Here is a 25,532-nt window from a genome sequence, read left to right as displayed (position 1 = left end):
TCTTTAAAAAAGAAAAGACAGTTGAAAGTAAAGGCTTGTTTGGATTTCTTTTGTTGTATATGCTTTCTATGCATTTTTTTCCTGTCACTGGTAGAAACTACTTCAGTTTCTTTTGTGACTAAAGGACAGACACATATTCTATTTTCTGGTTCAGGTACAAAACGTTATTTATTTATTTTTGTAAAAAGCTTTACATTATGTTATTTGTAAAGGACTTTTAATGTTCAGATACATGAGAGATGCAGTCTCTCAGATTTAATCTGATACAGTCTGGTGGCAAGGAAACACAAAGCAATGAAAAGCTGTAAAAAGAAACAATACATCACAAATTCAGAACATGTTGTTCAAGATACTTGTGAATTGCCAAAGCTCTTCTAATTGATTCAGGTAAATGTCACAGAATCCTTGAGCAATCGATATAGTTTATAAATTTAATTCAAGGTTTATCCTTCATCTTTTTTATTAAAATATCGTGAACTATGACAGTGTATCTGTTAAAAGGAATATTTTTCTAATTAGTTTTCTAAAGCATATGCTATTACTATGCTGTCATATTTGTTGCTATGAAGGTTTAGTTTTGTGAATATTTGCCAGAAACCAATTGGATATAGTAAGGATGTGTAGTGTTTCTTTAAAACTCCAGCAGAAAGACAGTGAAAAAGGGTTGGCAGTAAAAAGATCTACAGGGTAGGAAAAAGGGTTCTAGGTAAGAGATCTACAGAAACAAAAAGAACATTAAGTGGATGCAATTTAAAAAAAGGAATTTTCAGATTTGTTACAGCTTATGTCCTATCTATCTGTAAAATAAGTGTTGCAGCTAGCACTGCTTTATGAACTAGTAAAAATGCAAGCCATCTACTGAGAAAATGAGAAATAGTCCAAGAATTAGCAAACAATTTCAGTGAGGAAAAGAACAGCATCATTTAAAGGTTAGTCTGAAGACCATAATATTCTCTGGACAGAAACACAGAAGTATGAAAAGGGAGAATATAGGGTGTCCAGCTGGTGGAAATATATAGTAAATATAAACACTAACAAATCAGGAGAATAATCCATAAAAGGATGAATTATGCTTATTTCAGCAGCCTTCAACAGCGTCACTCAGTATATATGGCCTCAGTTCTTTTCCTCAAAGATAAAATCTTTAAAAGATTAACCTGTCTTATATTCATACCTTTTGCTAGACACTATAGACTATAGAATGAATAGAGACAATGGCTATGCTGTCCACCCCAATCGAAGAGGAGTGTAAACATAACCACTGGATTTATGGGGTTATTACAATAATCTATAACCCATTAACTCTCATCCCTAGCTTTTTTTTAATCCTCTCCTCTCACCATAACTGGTGAAGTATTACCAGACCATTTTCACCTGGAATGATCCCTTGATATGCATTGACAACTTATGCTAAATCAACTATTCCACTCTGTATTTAGCTGTGACAGTCTTTGGCCTTATAAAAATCCACATCCCTAAGCATCACAGATACATAGATCTAACCCCCAGTATTGCTAGTACAAGGTTGACAGGAAAATTCTCTTGCTAACCTACCACCACTCAAAGAACAGGTTTGAGGACCTATGCTGACAGCAGAACCCTTCCCATTAGCACAGGCAAAGACTTCATGAAAGTGATACAGTGGTGCAGCTACATTTGTACAACTGTGTCGCTACAGTGCTTTAAGTATAAAGAAGCCCTTAGTACCTTTTCCAGATGTGAAAAAGAGCTCTGTGCATACTCAAAAGCATGTCTCTTTCACCAATGGAAGCTGGTACAAGATAAGATATTACCTCACACATCTTGTCTTTCTAATCCCAAGATTTGTTGCTCAAATCTTACATGTAATGTAATAGGGTAGATACCACTGCAACATGTAAAGGGATGTTTAAAATTACAATCTCAACCCTAAATTGGAATATTCCAAGGTAGTGTTCAGGTTAAATTAGAGAGATTATATATGCTTTGCCCTAAGGGTACATCTGTACCATAAATTAAGCTGTAATTTTAACAGGAGCCCTAGCTTTCATCTAGGTAGCAGAGAGGATGAGGCAAAATTGACACCATCTACTTTTTTCTTGGGGACAGGTTTCAGAGGGCTAGGAGGGATAGCCATGTTGGTCTGTTTCAGTAAAAATGAAATGATGAAGAGTCCTGTGGCACCTTAAAGACTAACACATTTATTAGGCATAATCTTTCATAGGTTGGAGCCCACTTCATCAGATGCATGAAATGGAAACTTCAGTCTGGCAGGAACATATACATATGCAAAGATGGGAATGTTATATTATACAATACTTTATTTTCCTGTTGAACCAGTCCCACTTTGTATAAAATATGTTGAGAGTCATAAAGCCAAAGAGGGTAAGAAAAAAAGTCTATAGTCTTACAGCGGGGGCACTCAGATACAAAGGAGGACAACCAGGTTCCAAACCATGCTCCAGTGACTAGTTAGTTATACAAAGTTGAGCACGGAAGAGAGTCAGTTGTGAGATACTGAGCATTCTCCATTGCTCAACTCCTTACAGGTTGATTACAATAAAACAAACAACACTATTTCTTTTACTTTTTTGGCAAAGTAATTTTAATTTCAACCTTTGTTGAAACTATTCTGTCTACTAATTTATAAGATGATCAAGTTGCTGAACCCATGACTATTATGAACAGTTTGATATTTGGGGGATTTTATGTACATTGATCAAGGTGAGAAGACACTTCTTAATTTAATTTAGTTTTCTTTAATATATTTGCATTCCTTCTTATCAGGTACATTTATTTGAAAACAAAGATTCCTAAACTTTGGAAACACTGTTTTCCTCTCATCTCCAAGGAGCAATAATATTACCCTAGCCTGTTATTCTAATGCAGGTTTAAACAAGTACCCAGTATAACAGCAGTTGATTTTTTAAATTTCTATTATTCTTGATGCCTCTCCCTGAATCTTGCTTATTTTTTGTTCTATTTTCTCAACACTATATCCATACACTTTATTAATTATTTTAAGTCATCTTCCTACAGTAAAATCTAAATCTCTTTCCTGGTCATTGTGCTGAATGTATGTTCATTTTAACATGCACTGTTGATTTTGATTAGCTTCTAGACTCATTTACCTTTTCTACATTAATTGCACTTTCTGTTTTATTCATATATACACACAAACATAGTGCACACACATAACAATGTGGCTATGTTCCATAATTAATTTCATTCAAACTAATGAAATCAACATTACTGATCTATTCAGTGTTTTAAACATGCCACCCTTTATCATCACTTTCTGCTATAAGTTTATCTCTATATCTCTAATGCCACAGAGAAATCCCACACACAAAAAATGCAGAGCATATCAAAGATGCAAAGACCATCACAGCAAATACTAGTGTATTATTCCTAGAAGTACAATACAGTAGATATAATTTTGAATGATAAATACAAAAGTGTACTACTGGCACATAGTAGAGGGATACAATACAGATGAATGTTTTTCATATAACTAACCACACATATCGAGAGAGAATTCTAAGGATAAATATTTAATATGGAGAATTCCTTTTTGTCTTTTCCTGTATTTCTTAAAATAATTATTTAAATGAGGTCCATATCTAGGACATAGTCTCCCCTGCTACCATTAAGTTCTACTAAATTTGAATGCTATGGATATCTTCTACTTAGGCAGTTATAAATATGACAATTTTTTAAAATAAGAAAAAAATTGCACACACAAAAATTTCTGCCTCCTCACTGTTTTGAACAGCAGAGAATCAAATACATGTCCTTTTTACTATCCTTCCTTGAATGCCTGAGAGGGGGTAGAATTTCCTAAGAAAATAACTGAGAAAAAGCAACCCTGACTTCAAATCTGTGTATTCTCATTATATATCTAGACTATAATTTACTTTTATAAACTTCAAACCTGAAGTTAACTTTGAGTAACTGTCACTCTTAAACCATTATACCCATCCGAAAGATTCCTGCCCAGATATACTATGAATTAATTTATGTTTATGGAATAATTCTGGAACAATACAGATTAAAATATAAAAACTTCCAATACAAAAGTAAAACATATTCCAGGGACAAAAAGTTAACCCTACATTTAATCTCTTCTGTCAATGTGCACAATTCTTACCATGTATGTGCTACAGTGAAACGCCGCTGTTTTGGTATGTTGCTATTCAAAAGCATCCTGCGTAAGAGCCTCGGAGAATTTCTAGGGGAAATAACTGGAGATAATCTGGGTGACATAGATGAAGACTTCCTGGATGTCTTGGACTTTTCATGCTGCAACAGGTTTTCCCTCAGAGTCTTTACAAGATCCTCGTTCAGCCATGGATTTTGACACTGTGGATTATCGACTTCAGGTACAGTCAAGGTGTCTGGGCTTGTTGCCTGCTGAGCCATATTGTAGCTTTAGTAATAGAGCAATGTGATATTTGTTTTGGTTGTTTAAAATATTTCCTTGTTAATTCGGTTCCAGAGAACTATGCAGAGCTTTTACTCCAACTCACTCTGTTTTCAACATGGTGTTGCCTGCCCTCAGCGTCTTTTTATAGATAATTATCTGGAAAGAAAAAAAGCAACTAACTCCTCCACAGGAACCTATTAAATATTACCACTCCTCTAACAATTCCATTGCCAAAGATCACTTACTAGCTATCACTGCAATGAACATGGAGGGAAAAAAACTGTGCTGGCACAGCTTTTTGTTAGAGCTACAAAGCTGCCTGTTAAACTATTGGAACTAACACGTTGCAGCTGCTTGAGTGGCTTCTGGCTATGTACATAAAAAGTGCTAGGGGGAGGGCTTAAATATCAGATGTTTGTCTGTATTGTTTATTATTCTTTCCATTTGCTTATTCCTGAATCTTGGGATAGGCTAAAAGGAGAGGTGGGGGAAATGCTGTCTGCTGAACTCCCCTCCTCCCCTCCCCTCCCCCCCCCCCCCCCACACATAGAAAATTGCAAAACAGTTTTAATGTAACAAACAAGCACAGGATAAAATAAATTTTAAAAAGGTCCACTGATCTTCTACATCACAACTGCTCTCCTAAACAAGACCTCATGAAAGAATAGTATTTTCATCTTCTTCAATAATATAAAACAATGTGAACTTGCTTTGTCCTACATACAAAACAAAAAAAAAATACAGACTATGATGGCCACAAGGACCTGTTTAATAATGTGTTCTTAAATTAATAAGTCAACATATTTTCCTATCATCTCCACAACTACTTAATTTGCAAGATATTTCCTATTCCTTTGCACAGTTAGTGAGTTTTTAGAAATGAATTCTTAATATATGATTAAAAAGTGGTCATTATTTATTCCTTTCCAGTAATACTGCTATTGAATTTCATTCTGAAGATCAACTTTCCTTTTGGGAATTATAGCAGGCACTGCATTGATGCATTTTCCTTCTAATCTAGCAAATCCTACATCAGTCAGTCCTGAGGGTAATTTTTTTTTCCAAACTACATTCCATCCTTTCTCTCTGAATAGCTAAAATGCCCTTTATAAATAACATTCGCTTTTTCTGAGACCGACATGACCCACTGCAGACAAAGCCAGAAGTGGAATCAGAATCCTTAGACATTTAAATTTGATACATGTCCTACTTTCGCATCACAGAAATAAACACCCCTTTCTTTTAAGATGAACAATCCCTGGGTGCTAGAATGTCACCAAGAAACAATTGCTGAGTGAGAGTAAGTGTTCTATGCATATTATATCAGTGTAATATATTTCTCCCATTAAGATACATTACCTTGCATTAAAGCATTTAATTGTAAAGGTCCCCTGGCAAAGAGACTCATCAACTGGTGAGCCACCTTGTGGCTAGGTGCAGCATTATGGGATTTCATAATCAGTAGTCTTGCTGCCCACATCTACTAAAATGCTTGATGACTCACCCTCTCAGCCAGGTCCCTCTGACTTGGCCCTCCAGCTACACCAGGGTTTCTCAACCTATGGGTCAGGACCCAAATATGGGTCGCCATTAAATTTCAAAAGGGTAACCAAGTGTCTCCCCAGGTGGCTCTGCCTCCTCTTCTCCCCCTGTTTTTTAATTGCCTTGAGTCACCAAGTCTTCCTGAATTGTCAAAATGGGTCCCCATCTAGAAAAGGTTGGGAACTGCTGAGCTAGACAGTCCTTCATCTCACCTCTTCCAGGGTAAACCAGGTTTCCACCCAATTGTCCCAGGCCCTCATACCAGGTTGATGATCCTGGTCAAGGTCCAACAATCCTTCTGTCCCCTTCTGATTTGGGCCTCCCAGCTAGTCCTCAAACTGAGGTGATGGAGAGAGAATCAATACTTCCTTCTACCCTGGGATCCAGCCCTGGGATCCTTGTAGCAACAGGTAGCCTTTTCACATCTCTTGCTCCTCCTTCGGATCTACTTCCTATCATGGGTCCAATTTCTCAGTGCAGGGATATTATAGTCTCAGTAGAAGTCTGCCTCAGGGTTCAAATCCTAAAGTAATTCCTCAAGGTACCAGAGGAAAGGGAAATAATTAAAGAATAAAAACTTCTCTGTCCTACCTGGATCCTCCAGCTGACCAAGTTCAGGCAAGCTAAGGTAGCTTATCTTTGTCATGATCTTCTCCAAGTTGAGTCTTTCTGAAATGAGTTTCTCCCTTTTTTTAAAGTTCATCCTCTCCTAAGATTGGTATATGTCCCAGTTTCAGTGGGCTGGAACTACCTCATCCCAAAGCTGCTCTGTAGCCTCTTCTTGAATTGTATGAGGGTTGTTTACCCCACCACACATGGTCACTATGCTTTCAACATGGCATTAAAGCTTGTTCAATGGCTAAGTAGTAGTGAGTGCTCTGCTATTTAAGAGAGACAGATTCTCTTCTCTGTCCTAGTTTCTAGGTGGCACAAGAAATCCTGCAAAGGCAACACAGAGTTGCAAAAGAGACTTAGCACTCATCAGCAAAGATTTCTAGACTCCTCTTCTGGAAGCATAAAGGCTTCAGCATAGCTCCTAAAAAGGTGTGAGAGAAGAGTAAAAATTATGAAAACAGGCTCTATCTAGGATAATAAGAATCTCTCCCCTCAACCTCCTCTTAATTTTTCATAAACAGCTAATGAATATTCTCCTTATACCTGATCATTTTTCCAAACAACCTAGTTTATATTTTGAAATCCAGGTGCTCTTATGCTATGAAAAACTGTACTCTTATTCTCATACTAAAACATTTTTAAGAAAGCAGCAATGTCCTCATAGAAATGGATGGAATGACACATCTGGGGCCAGATCTTGCACCACTGAAGTTAACAGGGCTGTTGTCATTGATTCAATGAACAAAGGATCATATTTCAGTTGGTATGATCTTTCAGAAATAATCTGGTTTACATGCAGGTAGCTTTATTTCTATTATTTGAAATAATGCTCTTAGTAGTGGTTGCTACATTGGCTAATTTTATCTTAATACACTGTATAATGAGCACATTGTGAGCTTGCTATACATTTAAAGAAATGCCAGTTTATGAACAGCAGAGTAATAAGGCTGTTTGACTTCACGGAAGTTAGGAAAAATGGAAGTGCAATCATTTATACAGTGTCAAAGTCCAGGCTGAACAGCTATCTAAATTTTTTTTTTCCACTCCAGGGCAGGAACTTTGGTTTTCTAGTGACTCTATGGGAAGTTGTTAAAGGTTTACCCTCTCCTCCCTCACTAAAAAAAGAAACTTGGAGGAAACAGGTGTGATTTTAAAAAACAACTTACAAATTACATATGACAGGTAGTTTAAACATATTTAGTTTTATTGGTTTTGGCCATTCAAAGTGCATAGATTTCTGACATTTTATAATATATTTTGTACTTGTGTACTTTGTAACTTGCAATTCAACACTATTAATCTTTATAAAGCTGTCTTCCCAATCCAAGAGCTGTAAGAATCTGTTGAACAAACAAACCTTATCTTCACTGATTTATGTCAATGCCCACGGTTTATACATACAATGAAAACTCTCAAATTAATTCATTGTCATGAAGTTATATGAAAAGGTTTACTCTAGAAAAAAGGCTACAAATGTAAGTTGTCTGCATTTTAACATGAAGTCAAGGTTTAACTTGAATTATAATTAGATCTAATGCTATATCATAAGCACACAGCAGTTTAAACACAGAATGTTTACCCTGGCCTGGGGGAGGAGAGGAATCTTATATAGCACCTTCCTCACCCTGCGGTATAAACATTTACAAGGGTGGGGAAAATCATTCATCTCTACATAAGCTACATTCAGTTTATTTTAAAATGGCAGTATTATTGAGATCTAATCAATAAATATTTTCTATCTTTCTATAAAAATAAACATTATTAATTCATAAGAGTGCTATTTAGCTCCCATTTGAACAGAGACATTTATGATTTTCCTTCTATAATCGTGATAGCTCTGGATTTCCACAACCTGCCAAAACCAAAAAAGAATGTCAAACATTTCTTGGAGTATGGTTTGGAGGGGAGAAGGGCTCAAAACTTGATAGCTTAATATAAAAATCTAATCTTTTCTAATACATGGGTGGGAATGACACTTGAAACAGTGCAATAGTTCCCCGCCCCATTAACCCCTGCAGCGTCGGCCAGCAGCGCCCTTCCCCCCCTGGCCACGGGGCCCTGCACGGCCAGGCTCGGCCCGCCCCGGGCAGCCCCGGGCTGCATGCCAGCAGCGGTAGCCAGGCTGTGCCAGGCGGGGCACGTGCATCCTGCCACCACCAGCTCCACATGCCCTCCTCCACATGCCGGCGTGGGGGCGGGGCCACGCATGCACCCTCCCCGAACCCGGGGTGCAATTAAACTGTCTGCCCAGGGTGCCGGAATGGCTCAGTCCAGCCCTGACTGCGGGGTCCATCAATAACCACTAATAATGGAAGGAGGCTGCTAAAGGTAACCTATTAAGTTTATCCGAATTTTTTTTTTTTCTCAACAGCATTGTTCAACAGGAAATACATGCATATCATATATTCATAGGACAATACTGATATTGCTTTTAGGAACAAGCTAATATAGCATATGTCTAAGAAATCTACAGATTGAACACTTAAATCAGGAATGCCCTTAGTTAAACCTAATGTTCAAGATTTATTTTTGTCACAGCTGCCTAGGTAGGCCTCATGTCAAAACTAGATATTACAGCAAAGTGGATTTTATTTTTGCTTCTAGTTCACCCACCCACCACATGAAAATCTCAGCTGATTAAGCCTCTGGTTGAAATAAAGCAAAATTTGTTAAACTGTGTTTATTTATGTACACATTTCTTATTTTCTTCTGCTCTAATACAAATTGTGCCCTGTTCCTCACTTTGTAACATGAAGGTACCTTTCCCGGGTGCCACCATATTTAAATCCACCTTAGTTCGAACTCCGTGCCCACGGCTACATGCGGCACGGAGTAGGTAGTTCAAATTAGAGTTACTCCACGAGGAGTAACATTAGTTCGAATTAGAGATCCTAATTCTAACTACCTACTCCGTGTTGCGTGGAGCCGTGGGCACGGAGTTCAGACTAAGGGGGATTTAAAAATGGCAGTGCCCGGGAAGATACAAATGAAGCCCGGGATATTTAAATCCCGGGCTTCATTTGCAACTCCGGTTGCCGTCATTTGCCTACCTAGCTCGAACTACCGAGCTAGTGTAGACATACCCTAGGTTACTAAACAGAAGTAAAATAGGTAGGAATGTACTTAGAGACAGATAACCATGGAGGAAATGGTTGCATGCTTCTCTCAAATGATTTAGAAAATGTCATGGAATTGCAGCAAAAAGTTTACTTACTATTTTTATTTCATAAGTAAAGCCTTTTGAAATCTGTTATATCTTTGTCATGAAGATCTAAGAACACAAGAATGGCATCAGCAGAACCAGTATATAAAAATGTACATCCTGAATTACTAAAAACACCAAAATAACTAAAGTTATGGACAGTCTTCAAATTAGGTAACAATTTTCCCCAGATCGGTCTCAGGCAGACAGACATTGAGAGAGATATTTTCAAAGAAAAGACACAAAAACAGATGATTTCATGTCCAACAACAAGACTAGTTGTACTCTTGTGTTTTGAACAAGTAATCTGTTGCTTACCTAAGCACAATAAATTGACAGTACTAGTAACATGGTTATGTATTAAAACATGAAAGTGGATTCTTACAGACCTAGAACCACATTTTCAAATGCATTTAGGTACTTAACGATGCAGAAAAGTGCTTTGAAAATCCTACTAGGCATGTATCTGCATCTTTAGGTACCTAACTACATTTGAAAATTGGGCATAATCCAACTTCTCATGAATACCTATGGAAATTGGATTAGCTCTCACAAAAAGGCAAATTATTTTTGTGCAATAGTGAAAATTTTCTCGAATGCACTGAAAATTCTGGAAAGCAAGGTGGCTGAGGTAATATCTTTTATTGGACTAACTTCTGTTGGTGAGAGATAAGTTGTCACCCTATACCTTGCTCACCTTGCTTGTCTAATATCCTGGGGTTGACAGATACAACACTGCACTCTAAAAATCTTATGACAGCTAAATGGGGCAGCACAAATTTTTTAATATTTTTCATTGCACATGGCATTTAAGAAAACAGTTCTGTTTTTTTCATGTGTTCTATTTTGTGCTTTGCTGTTTAAAAGGCATTCTTGTCTGAGAGTATGTCTACACTAGCCCCCTAGTTTGAACTAGGGAGGCTAAAGAGGGCAACCAAAATTGCAAATGAAGTGCGGGATTTAAATATCCCATGCTTCATTAGCATGTTCCCGGGTGGTCGCCATTTTGGAAATTGACTAGCCCAGAAGAACTGCCCGTGTCTACACGCGGCAGAGAAGGGCAATTCCGAAATAAACCCCTTACTTCGAATTACCAGTTAAACCTCATTCCATGAAGTAAAGGGTTTATTTCGGAATTGCCCTTCTCTGCCGCGTGTAGACGCGGGCAGTTCTTCTGGGCTAGTCAATTTCCAAAATGGCAACTGCCTGGGAACATGCTAATGAAGCGCGGGATATTTAAATCCCACGCTTCATTTGCAATTTCAGTCACCCTCATTAGCCTCCCTAGTTTGAACTAGGGGGCTAGTGTAGACATACCCTGATTGATAGCAGGAAACTCCAAACTACATGTCCAATACTAAAAGGTGGAAAAATAATTTGTCCAGTAAATACCTAAAAGAAAACCCTTGCAACATTAAAAATGAAGCACCTTTATTTGGGTGTAAGATTTCATGGGCTGGAACTCACTTCATCAGATGCATGAAGTGGAAACTTCAGTTTGGCAGGGATATATAGAAATGCAAAGATAGGTGTTTTTCATTAATATGTGGAGGACAAGCACTAAGGAGGCCAATTCAATCAGGGAAGATGTGGCCCATTCCCAAACAGTTCATGAGAAGGTGTGAATACCAAAAGAGGGAATTTTTTTTTTTAGTGAGCTAGCCACTCCCAGTCTCTATTCAAATACAATCTAATAGTGTCAAATTTGCATATGAATTCCAGATCCATAGTTTCACGCTGAAGTCTGTTTTTGTTTTTGAAGGGGTTTTGGGTGACTTTCAAGTCTGTTAGGGTATGTCTACATTACCCCGCTAGTTCGAACTAGCGGGGTAATGTAGGCATACCGCACTTGAATTTGAATTTCCCGGGTTCATTTGCATAAGCGGGGAGCCGCCATTTTTAAAACCCCGCTGGTTCGAACCCCATGCAGCACGGCTACACGGGGCATGAACTAGGTAGTTTGAACTAGGCTTCCTAGTTCGAACTACCGTTACTCCTCATGAAATGTAACGTGATGAGACATGATGCAGCAGTCTCTCTTTTAAAAAGAGAAATACAGAAGAATACAGGCTTTCAAATAAGATGATATTCACTTTCATGGACAATTCTATTTTTAACTTTAACATTTTAAAACTGCTCCTTAGAAATAATGTTAACAAGAAGTTACATTTTCCTCAAGCTTTATACAAAGCTACTTAAAAAATCAAAGAAAAATTATGTCACTTCTTTACAGTATAAGATATGTTTGGCATTCATATTTCATTAGCATATTTTAATTGCAACAAGAAAATGCTATTCAATCCAATCCAAGCTAGTGTGACAAAAAATGTGAAACATTTCATTTACAATATGAATTTAGCATCCTGATTTCTAGTTTCATTTTAAAGCATCTTTCCTGTTTTGAAGCCTGCTGTCTTGTATACAAGCCATCAATACAAGAACAAGTTATCTGCTGCAATTAAAAAGTTATCATTTAATTTTATGGGAAACTAGTAAAAAGCATATAGAAAATACCATAGGAGTTTTTTTATGAGAATGTAAAACAAGACTTCTATTCTTTGGACAGGCTAAGATAATCCAAAGGTCATCTTGCACGGGAGAAAACTATTCTGTAGTCAGTAATGCTCCTATTTTTTGCTGTGGACAATGCCTGATTTTCTGATTAGGTATTGTGTAGTCAGATTAAGTCATGGAAATTATAATACTGAAAAGTATGGGTCTGTTAATAGTCTGTAGATTAAAATAAGAGATTAAATGTTATACTTGAGAGAAGAATTCCATTTCAGTCCATTCTGCTTACTTTGAATGGGATACTTGGCATACCCAGTTACTCTTCAAATTAACTCAGTTTTATTAGCTGTACATTAATAGGACATGTATGTATAATATTAGCATGAGTGTATTGTGATAAAAAGATAAAATCTTTGTATAATTTTTTTAAAAGCCAAAAAAATTGAATGATGTTTAATAAACTGTTTGAAAGAGGCTGAACAATGTGTCCTTCTACAAAACAACTCTAGCAACATCAATACAATATAAAAAATGAAATGAAAATAGAGTTATAAACATATTCTAATATTTGGATAATACTTATTATTTCTTGTTCTCCTCTAATATAACAACCGCTTCAGCAGCAATTTGTGGCCTCAACACCAATTTCTGCCCTGTTGTAATAGTACTAAATAAGTCTAGAATATTGAACATTGAATACTGAATATTTCAATGCATATTAAAATTTCATGAGCAATTTCCATTCTGGGATTTCTTAACTTTTTAGTTTGTGACTTTGTAGATTTAATGTTATAGAGTAACAGAATAATTAGCAGCAACTTTATGGACTTTCAAATTTATCTATATCTCTGTAATGGGGTGACTGCCCCCTTTAAAGGTAGGTTCAGGCAAAACTTGTTTCAGAGTCTTTAAAGTTTCCTTTGACTTATGGGGTATGTCTACATGGCTATTAGACACCCACAGCTGGCCAGCTGATTTAATCATTTAGGACTCACAGTAAGAGGCTGTTTAATTATGGTGTAAATGTTTAGGCTCAGGGGCAGCTCAGGCTCAGGGACCCTCTAAAATCAAAATGTCCTAGAGCCAGGGTTGCCCAAAATCTACAGTGCAATTCAACAGTCCCTTAGCCCAAGTCCCACAAGCCCGAGTGAGGTTGCCTGGTCCTGCCGTGGGTGCCTAATTGTAATGTAGATCTTCCCTTAGGGAAGGCAATCACACAGGGAATGGCACAAAAATAATTAGTAAAGAGGAAGATGTTTGAAGAGGAATATAGTTAATAGTTAGGGAAAACTCAGGCTACCATTTCATTAAGGGCCTGTGGCCAGGAGCCTTGTCATGCAGGATGGGGCAAGGCCTTCATCTCCCCACCAACTGGGACAAGCTCTGGGGAAAAAGACTGTATATATTCTGTTTGCAGGAGGCACACTAGCAGGGGAAGGTCTGCTTCTCACCAACTTCTCAGCCATGGAGAGGAAAGAACTGAACTACACATTCAGGGGAGAGGAATCAACTAGAACAGAAGTTGGTCTTATGGCTGCAGCTAGATTGAATTAATGGAAAGCCTAAGGAAGAGGACTGTGGGACTCTTGATCTAGGAAGAGGGACCTGACCAGTGGAACAGAGGTCATGAAAAAGGAGACCTATGGCACTACTGAATGCAGGAGAAGGGGTCGGGTGGGGGTGGGGAGGGAAAAGACTAGGTAAATATGGCCCCCTGCAAAAAGGGATGTCTTGTTTAAGTACTCCAGCCTGAGAGTAGTCACTACAAATCATGAAGAAAGACTCGAGGGCAGTGTGTCTGCAGGTCTACCTCAGACCATGAAGGAATGCCCTGGGACAGCACCAATCTACTATTATCATCAGATAAACTTTTTACTAGCTCTAAGGCAGATTCCAAGCTATGGTGCAGTAGAAAGTGTGTTGGTTGTCTAGTCTGTGGAGAATATGAGTCATGCCAGTTATTCAGTGATTGTGGACTCAAATCCCACAAAATGTTTTTTTCTTCACTCAGCACACAGTGAACCTGTGGAACTTCTTGCCAGAGGATGTGGTGAAGGCTAGGACTTTAACAGGGTTAAAAAAAGAGCTAGATAGATTTATAGAGGCTAGGTCCATCTATGGGTGGGAATGGTGTACCTAGCTTCTGTTTGTCTGGATATGGGTGACAGGAGAGGGATCACATGGGGATTGGCCACTATCAGCAGACAGGATACTGGGCTACATGGACCATTGGTCTGACCTAGTATGACCGTTCTTATCCCAGTATTTCTTTACTAGTTTAAAAACAGAGCCCTGTATTTTGTCTTCATTTCTGTCCGGCATCAAGAGATAAAATCTACGTGCATTCAGTGGGCTAGTTTTTTTCCCCCTCGCCTCCCATATAGGAAGGAGTTATATGTCTGAAGTCAGAATTACTTTTATTTAAAGAAAAAGCCAAGAAAGAACAAAAGTAAAGTCTATCACAGAGTGTACTCACCACAGGTGGCACCTACTACTGGCCATCTGGCCTCTTTCTCCCAGTGCCAGCATGTGGAGATCCACTCCACCCTTCCACCCAAAGGGAGCATGCAGAGACATGCTTGCCAGCAGCCTATAGCCACAGTGCTTCCAAGACTAGCAGGGCTAGAGCCACAGCAGGCAGACTACCTGAGTGTTGTGCTGGGCTGCAGGATATTTTTCTCTGGCCCCAGTCTGAAGAATCATGGCAGGGCAGAGAAAAATGCTCTACAGCTCCTTCTTCCTTGAGCTCCTGGGATTTATATAGGCCTCTCCTGTTCCTGTCCAGCTAAGTCCCATTTAATCAAGCTCTGCTCCCTGGCTTCTCCTCCAGTTGCAGGGAGTTAACTGGTCTACCTAATTACTACCATAACTCTTTCAAGCCTTGTGTGTGAGTAGAGACCCCTTCATAGTCTCCATGAGAGAACAGAGTATATTTCCCCTCTCTTAGCTAACAATGAATTCTACACACAGAAAAAGAGCTTGAAATTTAATGCTGAGACACATAAAGCAAAGGAAGGGCAATTTCATAGCTACAGACACCATAAAGATACCCCAGAAGATGAAAAGCAAATGCTGATACATATAGGAGGATAGCAGCAAATAAAAACCTACACAAAACTCTGCATAAGTTCTTCAGCTTTACACAGTACCATAAGAGAATTCTCAGTTTTAAATGACTTCTAGAATTTAGACTGAGGAAGTGCATTTTTTAAAATCAGTTCAATGGGCAACTCTAAATATGTTAAACACAGGTGAAAGAAAAGACAGTCTTCAAATTTCCTGAAAATGTATCTTCTAATAGCAGAGATTTATGAAGGTATTTTATATTTTCACAACTTTAACTTTGTTTATAATGATGAAGCATGTTAAATCATCCACCTGGGTGGAAATATATTGAGGAAGCAAAATTTACTCTAAAATATGAGTGGTTTGTAATGAATTAGCATTGTTCAGCTGATTACTAATCATTAAGGGTATGTCTACACTACCCTCCTAGTTCGAACTAGGAGGGTAATGTAGGCATACCGCACTTGCAAATGAAGCCTGGGAATTTGAATTTCCCGGGCTTCATTTGCATAAGCGGGGCTCCGCCATTTTTAAAACCCCGCTCATTCCACGAGGAGTAACGGTAGTTCGAACTAGGAAGCCTAGTTTGAACTACCTAGTTCGTGCCCCGTGTAGCCGCGCTGCACGGGGTTCGAACGAGCAGGCTTTTAAAAATGGCGGTGCCCCGCTTATGCAAATGAAGCCCGGGAAATTCAAATCCCGGGCTTCATTGCAAGTGCGGTATGCCTACATTACCCCACTAGTTCGAACTAGCGGGGTAGTGTAGACATACCCTAACTTACTTATACTACTTATTTCTTAATATATTATTTTAGTGTACTGTAACTACATTGGATATTTCAGCTGATTATTTTCTTTTAATAGCCACCGTCTCATCTTCCAATGGATGTAATAGATATTGACAATAACACTGGTCCACATGAAAACAATTGTAATATTTTTCACTAATATGGATTTCAATAGAGTTATTTTGTTATTTAAATTTACAAAGGCATTATGCTAAATCCTTGATAAGTATGCATTATTAATGCTGTCACTGTATTTAAGACATAGCAAGCATCACCTTCACATACATAAATCTTTGCTGATCCAAGACACATCATCTGTACTCTGGTTTATGCTACACAGAGAAATTTGAAGTACATTCACAACTCATTTTAGGATAAGAACTTGACCCCAATATTGAGGAAAGATTCCTGTGCTATTAGCGCTGACTTCAGCTACTAGTTTCCTGCTAGGAAGATACACCTTCAGAAAATAAATGCAGTCTAGTAAGAGATTCCTCAAGCATATATATATTACTACTCCTTCATTATTAAAATAATCCATATTATACAAAATGCACTTTTCTTGAGCATCCAAAACAAGATAAAACAAACACAAAATGCTTACATTGTTTAGAGGATGGTGTCTTTTGTGACCCTAACTGAATATACAAAATGGATATGAATTGTTCTCCTTCAATGTATTATACAAAGCAAGCTAAGAGAAGTGCAGTGGACATAGTTAATTCAGAGCTACAGATGATTACATAGGAAGTAAGCTAGGTACAGGCAACTAACTATGTTCCAGGATTATTCTATTTGCTTCCTAAAATCCATAAACCTGGAAACCCCAGACGTCCCATCATTTCAGGTATTGGCACACTCACTACCGAATTATCTAGCTATGTAGACTCCCTCCTCAAACCCTATGTTACTGTGACGGGGCGCGATCGCCCCGCACTCTGAATGCCCCTATATGGACCGCAACCCCGGGGTATATTGAATGTTATTAAGGAAGCCTGGGAGAAACAAGTGACCAGGTACAAGGCTCAGTGCAGTACATCCTTAAATTGCGCAGGAAACTACATACCCTAGGGGAATTTGTGAGAGAAAACCTATTAACGGCCCAAAGGAAACAAGCGAGGTATTATGATAGGGGGAATGAGGAGTAACAGTAGTTCGAACTAGGAAGCCTAGTTCGAACTACCTAGTTCGTGCCGCGTGTAGCCGCACGGCACAGGGTTCGAACGAGTGGGGATTTAAAAATGGCGGAGCCCCGCTTATGCAAATGAAGCCCGGGAAATTCAAATCCCGGGCTTCATTTGCAAGTGCGGTATGCCTACATTACCCTCCTAGTTCGAACTAGGAGGGTAGTGTAGACATACCCCCAGCTATTTCCCTGTTACTTTATGTTCCTGGAGTCTAGAATATATTCTTCAATGATGAAACTAGTAACAAACTAATATTTTAACAGAAAAATCTTAGAAATGAAATAGTTAGAATTCACAACATTTGGAAGCCAAAATTAACCGCAAAATTAATGTAGAAACAAGAATGAAGTTAAACTTTGATCTGAGTCAATGTACATTGAGGGGGCACAAAGACACAAATGCTCAGCTAATAAAAGCAGATTGTGAAAATAACCCATACCAAAATACTTGTGTGTACAAAGAATTTTACAATTTAATTACATTAATTATAATTTGTATTATGTATCTGATTTTTTTATTACAAATCATATTTGTATTGCTGTAATTCCCAGGAGACCCAGTCATGGACCTTGACTCCATTATGTAAAAACAGAGAATTTGTGTTTACAGAAATTTAAACAAAGAGGCGATGTGAGCGGGTGTGCATGCCCCGCACAGAGACAAAAGGGGTTAGAACCCTGTGGGCAGAGTCCCACTTCTCCACTCAGCCTGGGCATGCTCCAAGGGCTGGAGAAGTATAAAAGGGAGTAGCTCATTCTAGGCTAGATGCCAGAGAGGAAGGACCTGCTGCAGGAGCTCCAGAGGTAACCCAGCCAGAGATCTGGACGATGGGAGCCAGAGACCCAGTGCAATACATCAAGTTGCCAGAGATGGATTTGCCTCAAGAAGAGGCTGATGCTGTGGAACCAGAGGAACTGGAGACTACGTGAGCACACTTTAGTTGGATCTGATAGTAAGTGGCCAGGGAGGGTGTGAGAGTGTTATCTCCCACCTGAGTGAACTCAGTTTGTTGCAGGAGGGATTCTTTGCTGAGCGAGTTGTGGATCACTCCCCTCCTGACAGGGCCCTGAGTCTGGGTGGACCCTCTAAGACTCTAGCCATTAGGCTGTGATGCCCTGAACCCAGGCTGTGTTACTGACTCTACCCATTGGGCAGTGCTGCCCTTTGAACAAAGGACTACACCGCCAACTCAGGCCAATGGGCCTCAGTGCCTTAGGGTGATGGACTGAAGTGGGTCACTGATGGCTGAATGGGTGATGTCCATATTCCTTGGTACCATTCCTTGGGTATGCATATGCCATGACAAGTGCTGGAAAATGTGTGACACATCTAGGACTTGCTGAGAGGTCCAGGCAGAAAGAGTTGGACTTGGGATCCCTCCTGTCCCATCCCAGTAATCTAGGGAGAGGATGGATTTAGAAAAGTTTCTGCAGCAGATGGTGGAGAACCATCAGTAACAGGCAATCCAGCACCAACATCAACAATGCAGCTGGTACAATAGCTAGGATGCTAATACCAGGGCTATGTCTACACGCGTAGCTTCTTGTGCAAGTAATATGCAAATGAGGCTAAGCGTAGAATATCGCCGAGCCTCATTTGCATACCTAATGAGCCACCATTTTTTCAGAAGAGGCTCTTGCGCAAGAAGGAGCATCTACACTGCCCCTCCTTGCGCAAGAAAAACCCTCTTGCGCAATGCCGTTCTTCCTGTCAAGTAATAGGTGTAACGGCATTGCGCAAGAGGGTTTTTCTTGCGCAAGGAGCGGCAGTGTCCTTCTTACACAAGAGCCTCTTCTGAAAAAAATGGTGGCTCATTAGGTATGCAAATGAGGCTCAGCGATATTCCACGCTTAGCCTCATTTGCATATTACTAGCACAAGAAGCCGTGAGTGTAGACATAGCCCAGCTGTGGATGACTCAGCTGCTCCATGAACTGACCACCTAGCACCAGAGCCAGCAGGAAGGCCTGGAGCACTGTTGCAGCCAGGAGTACCACTGAGACCCACTGCCATGGGACTGCTCATTTGGTTTATTAAGATGGGGCCAGGGGACGATCCAGAGATATTTTTGGTTACCTTTGAACAGGTCACTATGGCTGCTCGCTGGCCCCAAGAGCATTGGGCTACCATATTAACCCCTTATTTAATGAGACCGGCACAGACTGCATGGCGCAATCTCAACTTCTGAGCTGTACTGGAGTATGCATGAGTGAAGACAGACATATTAGATAGTACTGGTATTAGACCAGAGACATACCACCAGAGGCTGTGCAAAGAAGGGTCCCTCACCAGGGCTCGTCCCCAGGCTGTTGCCCAACAAATCTGGGACCATTGTTGGAAGTGGTTAAACCCAGAGGTCTTAACCAGACCTGAGGTAGTAGCTCTGGAGCAGTTTGTATGGGTGCTCCCCACAGGAGCAAAGGAGTGGGTGCAACACGTTCAGCCAGCCACGCTGACAGCAGCCGTAAGTTTAATGAAGGACTACCTGGTGTCAGAAAAGACCAGAATCCAGTCTCAGCAGACAGAAAGTCCAAGGAGATGAGAAGGTCTGGGGTGAAGAAAACCACAGAGGATGGAACCATTGGGGACTCTACGCCCATTTTATCCCAGACATGCAGAGACCTCTGAGACAGAGGAACAAAGGGTCGTGACTCAAGGCCCTGCAGGGAAGAAAGATTCCCAAAAAGGGAGAAAGGCCCGCCTGAGGAAGATCCCCAACCTCCAGGCCCCAGTGACCATTGTTGTGGGTGTGGTAGAGGAGGACACTTTCGGAAAGACTGCTAGTATATGGATTGTAATTATGGACATGTTTGGGTTGCAGGTTGCCCAGCATGGGAACCTCAACCTGAAAAATTAATGATTCCCATGATAGTGGAAAGTGTTAAAGGCACTGCCCTAGTAGATCTGGACTGCAGGAAAACTATCATACAGAAGGGCCTAATACTGGGCCTCAAGTTTGCTGGAGATATGATCAATCTCCAATGGGTCCATAGAGAAGTATGGCCCTACTCGATTGCCCAGATAAACCTTGAGGTCCGTGGCCAAGAGGAGCTCCTCCAGGTAGGTGTGACATCCTGTGGCATTTTTCAGCATTGGGTTATAGCAGTAAACAACTACCTTTCTTTCATCTTTGTTTCCCAGTGTGACCTGTCACTGTATTTGTAGGGCCACTTCCTCCTTGGCAGGCATGAAAATGAATTGTTTGTTGATCAGGCTCACTGTGGTCAAGAATTCAGCATTTTGTGAATCCTCTTGTCATATTATTGTCCAATAGTGTGATGGAGCCCTCAATTCTACCTGTCTCAAACAGCCAGCCTCCTATTGTCAGAGCACTTTTAAAAATAGAGCTGTTGCTATCTGCTGCACAGGCTGTAAGCAGTCACACAGTTTTTGGTTCACTTATTTCTGTGTCTACAGCCATGCTTCTTCCCCTCTCCCACACTGCACAAAGTATTTTTCCACCCACTAGTTTCTCTTGTAATTTGTAGACAAACACCATACTCTCCTGGCTTGGCCTCTACACATGGTTGTGGATATGCTTTTCAAAAGTAAGCCCTATATCATTCAGAACAAATATATTAATGCAACATCCATTACGCAGACAAAAACTAGGGAGAAAGCATAGATTAATGAGTGTCATTGTGCCAGCTACTTCTCAGCTCACTGTCAGAGAAATCCAAAATGGAAATGAACATTCCAATGAAACTTTGGAGAGATTGGGGAAAAGGGCTGATATCTGGATTGGCCTTTTATTTCCTTAATGCACTGCTAACTCATATCTAGTATACTGGCCACTCTCAGCTCCACAATTACTGCTTTCCAAGTTTGTCCCACCCATGGAATATCTATATTTCAGATTTCGTTTCCCTGCATTGTTATTTTTTTGCCCATGTTGTTAGATATTTCCACGTTACGTCTATGCATTTGCAATTTCTCCAAATTATATAATACAATCCATTAATTTCACCACTTCTTTGCTTATTTCCTCTTGTAGGACATAAGTGAGAAAGTTAAATAGGTGTAGACTTTAATAACGATACTCTCCAGTGCACTAAAGATGTTAAGTGGCAAATATTTCACTAATCGATTAGCTGATAGGGCATGGCTGCCCCTTTAAAATGCCGCCACAGGTTTTCAAAGGGTCAGTGCTGCAGTTCTCAGCTGATTGTGGGCTCAGTGCAGTGCTGCCACTTTGAAATGCCATGGTGGCGTTTCAAAGAGGCAGCTCCAGACAGCTGATCCTGGGCTTAGTGCCGAAAGGAGTTCATGTGGCATTGCCCCTTTGAAATGCCACAGTGACATTTCACTGAGCCCAGGATCAGCCGAGCCCAGGATCAGCTATGCCATGCTGGCCCTTTGAAATGGGTCTTTGCCCACGAAAGCTTATGCTCCAATAAATCTACAAGGTGTTATAGGACTTCTCGTTGTTTATGCAGACTTTGGAGGATGTGCCTAGGACCTCACCTCTGACAATTGCATGATTAGATCAGAATCTCAAATTAAATTGTATTAATTTTTAAAGTCTAAATGTATGCTTTCAAAGATATATTTGAAAATATGAAGGGTAAGTCTAAACTACATCCCTCTTTCGAAAGAGGAATGTAAATTGAATTTCCCACACTTCATTTGCATAATCACGTCACAACATTCTTTCAAAAAACGCTATTTCGAAAGTGAAATCGCGGTCTAGATGCAGTTCTTTCAAAAATAAAAGCCTTTTTCAAAAGATCCTGTACTCCTCAGGTTTACGGGATCTTTTGAAAAAGGCTTTTCTTTTTGAAAGCACCGCATCTAGACCGCAGTTTCACTTTCAAAATAACGTCGTGACGCAATTATGCAAGTGAAGCATGGGAAATTCAAATCCCGCCTTCATTTGCAATATCAATATGTCTAATTTACATTCCTCTTTCAAAAGAGGGAAGTAGTCTAGACATAGCTGAACTGAGCATAAATGATGTAGGGTCTTCTGCGTAAGCTCTAGATAGCATGACTCTATAGCTCTTAGAGGCATGAACTACTCAATACCTTCTCAATAAAGTGCTAACCTCATATAAGTAGAGCATAGCAGAAGAAAGGACCAGTGAGACCAGCCCACTCACCAACCCAGACAGAGACACATACACTTCTGGTAAGCATTGTGGAGCGCCTCACTGTTGTGCTTGCAGTTTTTGAGGGAACAAGTTTTACTGCTTCTAATCTGGGGTTAGGAAGTAGGAAGTAAGGTGCCGGTTGCTGCTACCCCTGCTTCTGAGAGGAAGTAGGAAGTAAGGTGCCGGTTGCTGCTACCCCTGCTTCTTTCTCCTTACATCACACCAAGTAATTGGTAGGCTCTAGTGCACAGGCAGTGCTGTGGAGTTTCCATGGTATTGTGTACACAAGGCACCAGATTAAGGACATACAAGGCTGAATTAAAACATTTAGCAAGGCCTTGACCAGAGCAAACTGCTGGTTCCTTTCTCTTGTCTCTCAGGAAACCTCTGTCCTTTGTGATAAATCCTTTTAAACTAACACACAGAGCTACTGATAGACTTTGCCGGGCCCTGGACAATGGGGGGGAAGGGGCTCAGCTCTGGGGACCCTCCAGAAGGGGTGGGGCATTGGGAGGAAAATACCCAAAGCACCATCCAGACCATGCCATGTGGCTCTCCCGTGGTGATGTATAGGGCCTGGGGCTCCATGTGCTACTACTGCCGCAGTAGCAGCAGTGAAATCCCAGAGCCATGAGCCCTTTTAAATTGCCAGGCTCCAGGTCAACCAGCCCTGCAACCACCCTGCATCGGCAGCACTGCAAAGATACATTTTTGATGCAAGATCTATTTATGCCAGGGAACCTCCAGCTCTAATTACATAGGAACTCGAGAAAAATCATGAGGAAAAGGTCAGACACTGAATCTCGCAATGCAACCAGAAGCCTGTGGTTTGCAAGAATAATCTTTTCAAGACAGAGACTGTGACAGCACTGTAATTCAAAATAAGATACGCAATTTGAGCTACCAAATTGTGTATCTTATTTCTATGCTATTTCAAAATAGCACCAAATTTCAAAATAAAGCACTATTCTGAAACATCCTTTACTCCTCCTAGAATGAGGTTTATAGGATGTTGGAATAGTGAGCCCAAAATAATGGACAGCTGTGAAGGTGCAGGATAGCTTTTTCAGGATACTTTGCTATCCCAAAATAGCATTGCAGTGTAGACATAGATGTAAAGTGATAAGGAAAGTGATTGAGGTATGAGCGACAGAACATCTAATAACAGGGATCTTGGCAAGATACAGAAAATGGGCCAGGACAGGAGATGTAAGGTGTAAATAAGAGAGAGTAGCTAGGTAAGGAGGTAAAGAAGAAATAATTGTAATTTAGGGTTATGTGTCTCACAGCAGGCTGAAACAAGTGGGCAAGCAGGTAAGGAACATGGCTGTAGATTTTTATTTAGGATAGGACAGTGGTCACCAACCAGTAGAACAGGATCTACTGATAGATCTTGGAGCCTCTGACAGGTGATCCTAACTGGTTTGGCTGAGAGGCATTTCAGCTGCCCCTTCCCACATTGCCCTGCTGCTCCTGCCCAGAGCCTCAGAGCTGCCCCTGGGAGCCTCCCACTTGTTGTGCAGCGTGAGGGAGACAGAGGCAGGGGGGCACCGATGTCACTCTGTCCCCCTCCCCTGTACCCCATCTTCCCAGAATAAGGAGGATGGGGCTTTGGCAAAGGGGTGGGGCAAGGGCAGAGCCTCGAAGAAGGGGCAGGTCAGGGGTATTTGGGTTTGAGGTATATCCTGGACTGACAAATTCAAAAAGTGACCTTGTGCTTAAAAAGGTTGGTCATCATTGGGATAGGATGTATCCAAAAGAAGCATGACAGGAAGAGAGAGTACACTAAAGGAAATGTCTTTTCAAATGGAACAGATCTAAGGAATGCATGACTCTAGGGACTGAAGTACATTTTTGTCTAAAACCAATAGTGTTTTTAGAGGGGTGTTGATAGAGGGGATGACATATTAACTTTTTTTAATTAAGGGAATCTTTGATGGAAGGATTTGCATATGTTAACTAATCCAGTTTCAAAAACATCAAATTGTGTCAGTAAAGTTTCTAAGAATATGATACCAACTGAATTCACAGTAGTTATGGATATCACAGGGAGTTTATTACTATTTTGGTATTCTGGTAATGACTAAGATAAATGCTTAATCCAAAAGAAAGATTAGTGAGAGAAAGAACTAAAGACATAAGCCTGTGGCAAAACATATTTCCAAAAAGCAAAACTGCTACGCCTGAAAGAAGACATACAATTAAATATATAAAGCCACAAGGAGACCAGACTGCATCAGTCAATGACTCCTTACAAGGACTGGGTGAACTGGAGGGAGTGGTTAATTATGCAATAGAAGGTGTTCATCTAGAGGTGTCACATAGATATAAATACAACTGTGTTTAGTGCCATGTGCATTAAATCAAGCTTAAGTAAACTGCAGTGCACAAACAAACAGAAAAGAGCTCAAATTTGTATATAGTCAGTTGCAATAGATATTTGTGGAATATCTGTGAAAGAAGAGCCTGAGCCCCCCCTCTAGTGGCTCACAAGAAGAACTACCACAAAAAGCAAATAAAAATTCATATTTACATCAAACTAAAGTTAGATTCAGATTAATCTTTTTGCTGAATTGCTCTGGATGCAATCAAATATGTTCTATCTAGACCAATAAAAGGTGAGTGGAGCTATTGCACACAGAACATACCCCTGCAAGGAAACTAAAGCTTTTTCTTTGTGTATATATTACATAGCAGAACATTACAATATCCGTATTTTGTGTACACAAGGATGTTAGGCATTGTTTAGTTACCATGTTACAAGTTTCCTCTCTAATAAGGAAGATGTAACATAAATAAAATCACATTTTATGTTATTATGAAGTCACTTCTGTGGTCTCTGAAGTCTTTCACTTAAATGGAAACTGGCTAGGTCCATGATATCACTGTTACTTAACTATAGTGTTTTCTCTTTAGTACAAGTGTAGTCAATTAAGAATGCAGTGTACCCTAACTAAAATCTTTTCCCCTGAAAGTATTCTTTGAATAAGGCGCACGTGTGGGCGTGTGCACATACACACACACTCCCTTAGTCATCTAGTTACAACATAGGCACGTAAGTTAAAATACAATTTAAACAGATTGAGGGAAAACACTAAAAGAAAACTGTATGGAAAATAAATCAAAA

At 40.0% G+C, this 25,532-nt stretch overlaps 1 protein-coding gene across 6 annotated transcripts in view; it reads right to left on the bottom strand.

The window, feature by feature from the left end:
- Positions 1-25,532, bottom strand: part of PDE4D (phosphodiesterase 4D) — a 1,060,501-nt gene that overhangs the window by 611,301 nt on the left and 423,668 nt on the right. Inside the window, exon 2 of one of the 6 annotated variants that reach the window (XM_075932867.1) lies at positions 4,130-4,389. The exons of 4 other annotated variants lie outside the window; for them this stretch is intronic. In XM_075932867.1, coding sequence (XP_075788982.1) covers positions 4,130-4,245 — 116 coding nt within the window. In that variant the 5' untranslated portion in view covers positions 4,246-4,389. Of the gene's footprint in view, positions 1-4,129; positions 4,893-25,532 lie in introns of those variants that run through there. One more of the 6 variants, XM_006139667.4, reaches the window with a different exon arrangement.

The sequence above is a fragment of the Pelodiscus sinensis genome, chromosome 6 (assembly GCF_049634645.1).
Source record: "Pelodiscus sinensis isolate JC-2024 chromosome 6, ASM4963464v1, whole genome shotgun sequence".
In the NCBI taxonomy this organism is placed as follows: Eukaryota; Metazoa; Chordata; order Testudines; family Trionychidae; genus Pelodiscus; species Pelodiscus sinensis.
Note: the sequence above shows the minus strand (reverse complement) of the source record. Positions and strands in the feature narration are given on the sequence as shown.